The following is a 7,527-nucleotide window of genomic DNA, read 5'->3' on the forward strand; positions in this document are numbered from 1 at the left end:
ATAACCCAGAGGTGTATTTTAAATAAAAGGACACATTCTACTCATGTAAAAACACGCGGTCCGGATTTAGAAGGCAATTGGGCTGCAACTGGCCCACGGGCCTTAGGTTGCCTACCCCTGCCTTAGAGGAAAGGTCGGTTATGAATGTAACGAATCAATACAAATAAAAGATCTTGACACAACAAAGAATATCAGAGTGCAACAACATGCATGTCTTTATATTTGCATTTTATTGCTGTCTATCTAACATGGAAGTTCTGGGAAGGCAATCAGGGGGGAGGTCAGGGGTCCCACCACCAAAGAATATTCATAGCCCCTCGCTCCTTCTCCAAGCCAGATGTGATATCTTGGGGAAGATTGCGAATTGTACATTGAGATTCAGGGCACCTAGAGGAGAGGATAGTAGAGAACGTGGACCAAGGAAGGCTTGAGGAAGGAGGTCTCATCCATCTTGGAAGGAAGCTCTGCAAAAGCTGGACTACAGGGATCCAAATCAGAATCCGACCTTGTGGGCACTTAGCATTTCTTGACGTTGCATTGCCCCATGTTGATGGAAGGACAGGCCTTGACACAGCCTTGGTCATTGCACACGGTCACGCAGGGGTTCCCGCACTTAGTGGCACATGTCTTCACCCCGCAACAGGGGTCAGCGCCCTTAGTAGCACAGGGAGTGATGCTCACGTTGCCGCAGGGGTCCTGGCAGACGGTCGCGCATGCGCCCCCAGTTGGGGCTGGGATGGGCGTCACGCAAACAGCCCCACAGGGATCCTGGCACACAGAAGCGCACTGACCCTTGCTTGGGGCCACGCAGACGGAGCCTCCAGAGCTGGTGCACACAGTGGCGCATGAGCCGGAGCTTTGCTGCGGTGTCACACAGACAGAGCCGCAGGGGCCCTGGCAGACGGTGGCACACTGGGGCTGCTGTGGTGTCACACAGACGGAGCCGCATGGGCCCTGGCAGACGGTAGCGCATTGACCCTGGCCTTGTGACACGCAGACGGACCCACCGGGGGTGGCGCATACGGTCGGACCCTGGTTCTGCAGGGGGGTCACGGAGATGGAGCCGCAAGGACCCTGGCAGACGGTGGCGCACTGGGGCTGCTGTGGAGTGACGCAGATGGAGCCTCCAGGAGTCGCACACACGGTGGCACATTTAGGAGTGCATGCATCTGCGCACGATGACTGAGATGGGGTCACGCAGACGGCGCCTCCAGGAGTCGCACACACGGTGGCACTCTTAGTCTTCACGCAGGAAGGAGGAGGCAGGCAGGGTTGCTTGCACTGGTAAGACATCTTGTTGGGGAGGTTTTAAGCTCTGGAAGAGAAACAAATCATAAGAACAGTGGAGAAAACTGCTGAATTAGGCCAGTGGCCCACCTAGTCCAGCATCCTGGTGTCACAGTGTCCAAATCCCACCAGCAACTGTAAAATCTAGTTAGACTTTCTCTGGAACTGGAGGTTCCATAAGATGCTGCTGGATGTGGAGCCTGTGGCCCTCCAGATACTATTCAACGATAGCTCCCATCGTCCCTGACCATTGGCCGTGCCAACGGGGGATGGTAGGGTTTAGAGTCCAAGAACATTGGCTGGTGGAAGGTATAGTCTACAACCCTGATATAAAGACTGTAAGCTCTCTGATTCAATAGCTCCCCGCAGTTCTTGTCCAGTTCTCCCTGAGCAGTGTTGAACTCGATCCTGCTGTGACATCACAGCTGCTTAGCCAGTGGCAGAGATCTTGACAACTTTGCTTGTAAAGACACACAATGACACCGAAGCAGATGAGCCAATGGTTCCAGCCAGGAGCACAGAGTTTGGGAAGAGTGTTGCGATAGTGGAGTCATCAGGGGTTATTGTGGGGGAAGAAAATTATATATCATACAGATGGGCCCTTAGCTATGTAAATCATAACCAGCAGCAGAGCAACGGTTAATTATAATGTCTAGGACTGAGCAGCTGCTTCTAACAAGTTCTTACGAATGCTGAGTACATTGGCAGTTGTTCCTTGAAAGTTGCCCCATAGCTGTTAATGGGTATGGGAGATGCCTTTCGACCGCAAGTGGGTGTCCATAGATGTTGTTGTTCGACACAGTCTGGGTGTATCACAACCTCATTGTTAAATGAATGGGGGTTGGGGCCACACTGATGCACGCAAACCTGTTTGCTCAAGGTGACCTTAACTAACTGCTGGGTTGTCTCAAAGGAGATTATGGCACCTCCTCAGTCCCTTTGCAAAATAATAATAATAGGAGGCTCTAGTTAAGTCAATGCATATGTAGCTCATGGATCTCTGCCTGTGGCCCTAAAAATATTGTTGGGCTGCAACTCCCATCAGCCCCAGCCAAAATGGCCAATGACCATACATGATCGGAGGTGCAACCTGGCAACATCTGCCTATATACTACAATTCACAGAAACCCTGCAGGATGTGACATCAGTCACTGACTTCCTCTCTCTCAAAATGCCATTTTCAGTTCCCCTGCCTTTATGGTTCCCATGTTGTGTTTGAAAGTGCATAGGCTGAAATGACAGAAGCCGTCATGTTGGCTGCATAAGATTGCCAGTGGGCAAGGGAATGGGTCTTCGGGGCCCCTCCGCCCTCCTTGCCCTTCCCTCAAGCAGAAGAACATCAGAAGAGCCTGGCTGCTGGATCAGGCCCATGGCCCATCTAGTCCAACATCCTGTTCTCACTGTGGCCAACCAGATGCCCCAGTGGGGAGCCCAGAAGCAGGATCTGAGTGCAAGAGTAGCGCTCTCTCTCTCTCTCTCTCTCTCTCTCTCTCTCTCTCTCTCTCTCTCTCTCTCTCCCTGTTTGTGATTCCTTGCAACTGGTGTCCAGAGACATCCTGCCTCTGACTGGAGGGAGAAGACAACCCTTCCGTCTAGCAGATATTGTCAGTCTTCTGCCTCTGTGAATTTGCCTAATCCTGCAAGACAAATCATCAGCAGATACAGAGTACATTATGCAAATGAGGAATTTTTTTTATGAGTGTGTGTTTAATTTGCATAATTTTAACAGGGCGTTCAGCATCTGTTGTCTTAGAATTTTGAATGGCTGCAGCGCAGCCTTGCAAAATCCCGCAATTCATTGCTGATGGATATATATTCAATGTGCGTGTTAGCACAAGCCTGGGATGCGTCTTGCATGTGGAAGTGCCATTGCTCAGAGGCAGAGCACCTGCTTCTCATGCAGAAGGTACCATTTTCAGTCCCTGGCATCTCTAGGTAGGGCTGGGAGAGGATTCTTGCCTGAAATCTTGGAGAGTTGCTGCCAGTTGGTGTAGACAGTACTGAGCTAGATGGACCACCTCTCTGACTTGCCATAAGTCAGCTTCTCTATTCCTTTGTAACCTGTAGCTTACTAGTAGAGCACATGTTTTGTTCATGCTGATGCTCCCCAATTCAATCCCTGGCACTTCCAATTTAAAAGATCAAACAACTGAAGACAATAAAGACTTCTCTGTCTCTCCGAGACCCCAGAGAGCCTCCGTTGGTCACAGTAGATCATTCTGAACTGCATGGACCAATAGTTGGGCTTGGTGGTAGACAGCTTCCTGTTTTGCCTCTGCTGTCAACATAGGAGCATCAGAAAGAAGTAGAAGAAGAAGAAGAGGAGGAGGAGGAGGAGGAGGAGGAGGAGGAGGAGGAGGAGGAGGAGGAGTTTGGATTTGATATCCCGCTTTTCACTACCCGAAGGAGTCTCAAAGCAGCTAACATTCTCCTTTCCCTTCCTCAACCACAACAAACACTCTGTGAGGTGAGTGGGGCTGAGAGACTTCAGAGAAGTGTGACTAGCCCAAGGTCACCCAGCAGCTGCATGTGGAGGAGTGGAGATGCGAACCCGGTTCCCCAGATTATGAGTCTGCCACTCTTAACCACTACACCACACTGATCCTATCATCTTCTACACTGACTGGCAGTGGATCTCCAGGATTTCATGCAGGGAGTCTCTCCTAGTCTTACTTGGAGATGTTGAGGATCGGATCTGGGACCTTAAGCATGTAATTCATAGAATCATAGAAGTGTAGAGTTGGGGGTCCCATCTAGCCCAACCCCCCTGCAATGCAGGAATCTCAGCTAAAGCATCCATGGCAGATGGCCATCCAACCTCTGCTTCAAAACCTCCAAGGAAGGAGAGTCCGCAACCTCCCGAGAGACTCCGATGTGAGAAAGTTCTTCCTGATGTTTAGTTGGTATCTCCTTTCTGGTAACTTGAAGCCATTGGTTCACATCCTCCCCACCCCCACCCCCAAGCAGGAGAAAACAAGCTCGCTCTATTCAGATACTCTACCATTGAATTATGGTCACATGAAAAGAGTCTGCTGGATGTGGCCCAGCACCCTGTTTTCACAGTGGCCCAACAGATGCCCACGACAACCAGAACGTGAGTGTTAACAGCCCCCTCTCCCCGTCTGAGGTTCTCAGCAACTGGTAATCAGAAACATACACTCTCTGATAAAGCTCCTTCCCTTTAAATGCATCTTTGAAACATCCTCATAGACAACCAGCATGCTTTGCCAGAAGCTCCCCCTGACACTCCCACTTTCTGTAGGGGTTGGCCATATTGCAATATGGTGGACAGGGATGGTGTCTTCCACTGGAAACAGCTTAAGTTATGGGTTGCAGGCCAGGCCGTGTGACACACATAGCTTTGCTCTCTCCCACACTGTGTCGCTGCTTGTTTGCTGTTCTATCTAGCTTCCACCCCGACCTCATCACAACTGTTGCCCAAGGCATCTGCCCCACTCTGCCTTATAGTAGAGATGGCCGCCAATCACTTACGGTCAGTTTTGTATGGAGGATTCATTCAGATGAGACTCTGTCTGCACTCTGAAGTGGTATAAAGGCATCCTGGCCTCCTCTTGATGAACTACAGCAGGGGTGGCCAACTCCCAAGAGACTGCGATCTACTCACAGAGTTAAAAACTGGCAGTGATCTACCCCCTTTTTGGGGGTTCGGGTCAAGTTGTTGAGTTTTTTTCAGGGAGGTGAAATATTCAACATTTTTTAAGGGGAAACACAGTTGTTCAGTTTGTTTGGGGGGAGTTGTTTTGGGGGAGTCAATGATCTACCAGTGATCTACCGCAGACGTCCAGTGATCTACCAGTAGATCACGATCTACCTGTTGGACATGCCTGAACTACAGCAAGAGGAGAAGCCACCAACCGTATTCCTGAACCTGCTGGGTTTGAACACTAAGATTTGTCAATGGTGGGTTGTTGTTCTCTGTATTAATTTTTTTAAAATTGAGCTTTGAGCAGTCGGAAGAGCACCATATAAATAATCTCTTTGAACGAGTGAATAAATTACAAAATTAAGCACTTGGGGCAGCCGCAAACGTCTATTTGAATGGACAAACAAATACTGAACAATAATAGAACCAACAGCACATTGAAACAAAAGGAAGAACTTTCTGGCAGCAAGAGCTGTTTGGCAGGGAAATGGTCTCCCCCAGGAGGTTGTGGACTCTCCTTCCTTGCAGGTTTTTAAGCAGAGGTCAGGGATGCTTTAGCCAAGATCCCTGCATTGCGGCGGACTGAATGACACCCCCCGGGGGGTCCCTCCTAACTCTACAATTCTATGATTCTTCGATACTACTTCTCAGAAATTGGGGAGGGGGGACAAACTGGTAAGTAATTGAATGACTGTTGTTGGGCCAAGTCTCCCATCAGCCCCAGTAGGCATGGCCAGTAGTCAGGGATGATGGGAGTTGTAGTTCAACCTTGTTCTTGGCGTCCAACTCCAATCAGCCCTAGTTGGCATGGTCAATGGTCGGGGATGATGGGAATTATAGTCCAGCTTCTGCGTCCCTGCAGTAAAGGATGCTCTCTCAAGGGCTCTTACTGCCTATTGCAATTTAGAAACCATTATTCCGCCTTCCTGCTCCTGCTCCTACTCCCTGTTATTATTCCTTTTTTTTTTTTACCATGCCACCAAGGTGTCGGCTGCTAATCCCATGTTTAACAGAAGCCACTTACACCTCCACTGAAGAGAGAGCTGCTGATGGTATCGCCACCATCAGGCATTCTCCTTCTGCCTCTCTTGTTGTCTGATCTCCTTCCTTTCACCTTCCTCCAGCCTTGGTTCTCTCACCCTCCTGGCACTCCTTCGCTCCTCTGTAATTCTCCTCTGCTGCCACTCATTTATTTTAAGAAATTGCCTCCCCTGAAACGAAGGTAGGGAAGTCCCCCAAAGGCAGGACCTTAAAGAGAATGGCCAACATCTCATTGGCCGTAAACCATCCCCGAAGCCAACGGCGGAAATTACTACCTTAAAGTTTTCCTCTAAGTGGGGGAATAAAACCCAATAACCGAAAGAATGCTGTGTAATAAGCAAGCAGCCTGGCTGTAGCCTGACATCGTTTTGTCAAGAGCTCAAGAGAGACGGGCTCTTCCATGAGAGATCCCAAGATACTCACCACGGTGGATGGCAAGAGCAGGATGATCCAAGAGTCCAAGTTGAGTTTGGTGGACACACCGAGCTGGCCGGCTCTTTTATATGACTTCCAAGAGGCAAGATCCCGGAAAGATGGTGCCCCGAGGGATGGGAAGCTTGTTAAGAGCACCCAAAGCTCGCCCCACCTAGTCATCTCCAAATTGCTGACAGCCCTCATTAGTTTGAATGGAATCCTCCTAACATGAGCGGAAGGACTTTGGAAATGAGAAGGTTGGGTCACGTGCAGCTGGTTGGACCCACATCCCGGCCCACACGGAAGTGGGAAAACAAAGAACGGGGATAAATTGTTTATTTTAAGGAACTAAATATGGATAGATGGATGAATGGATGGATGAATCCTCACTTCTGCTCCTGTCCTCCCATCCATTCCTTAGGCCCTGAGTCACACAGTATGGAAAACCACCCTATTCCTTAGGATGCTCTTTGAACCATTCCTTGGTACTGATCACAAACTCAAAAGTTTAGGGTACAGGTAGGTAGCCGTGTTGGTCTGCCATAGTCAAAACAAAATAAAATAAAAAATTCCTTCCAGTAGCACCTTAGAGACCAACTAAGTTTGTTCTTGGTATGAGCTTTTGTGTGCATGCACACTTTAGAACAGGCATATCCAACCTCTTCAGACCCAGGACCCACTTTTAACCCATCTGGGGACCCATTTCTTCATCTTTCACCATATGTCTACATGGCAGCCGTGTTCCTGTTGTGACCCATTTTGGATCAGACTGTGATCCACTAGCAGCTGAAGACCACTGGTGACAACGTGTGGATGGAGGTCTACCAGGGGAGAACCCAGGTCCAGATCTAAGAGAGAGAGTTGGCCTCTACTCCAGAAGCAAAATGCAGGGGAAGGGCCATAGCCTAGGATGGCACATGCAGAAAGTTCAATCCCTACCATCTCCTAGTGGAACCGGGAATGTCAGAATGAGAGCCAGAGGGGACATCAGGAAGGAGGAGGGAGAGAAAAGAGGCTGTCAGACTGAGTGACAGAGTATAGTTTCAGGAAGAGGGAGGGAAAGTGTGGGAGAGAAAGAGGTGCCAAGCAGGAGCGTACGAAGGGGGGTGCGGGGATACGGT

The 7,527-nt window shown here is 49.6% G+C and overlaps 1 protein-coding gene across 1 annotated transcript; it reads right to left on the reverse strand.

Annotated features, from left to right (window-relative positions):
• Positions 1 to 516: 516 nt before the first annotated feature.
• Positions 517 to 6,547, reverse strand: LOC117061454 (keratin-associated protein 10-6-like). Its single transcript, XM_033174293.1, has 2 exons — positions 6,416 to 6,547; positions 517 to 1,315 (listed from the first exon to the last, which is right to left on the reverse strand). The coding sequence occupies exon 2, from the start codon at positions 1,291 to 1,293 to the stop codon at positions 517 to 519; it is 777 nt and encodes a 258-aa protein (XP_033030184.1). The 5' UTR covers positions 1,294 to 1,315; positions 6,416 to 6,547.
• Between the last annotated feature and the right edge of the window lie 980 nt (positions 6,548 to 7,527).

Source organism: Lacerta agilis, chromosome 17 (assembly GCF_009819535.1).
Source record: "Lacerta agilis isolate rLacAgi1 chromosome 17, rLacAgi1.pri, whole genome shotgun sequence".
In the NCBI taxonomy this organism is placed as follows: Eukaryota; Metazoa; Chordata; class Lepidosauria; order Squamata; family Lacertidae; genus Lacerta; species Lacerta agilis.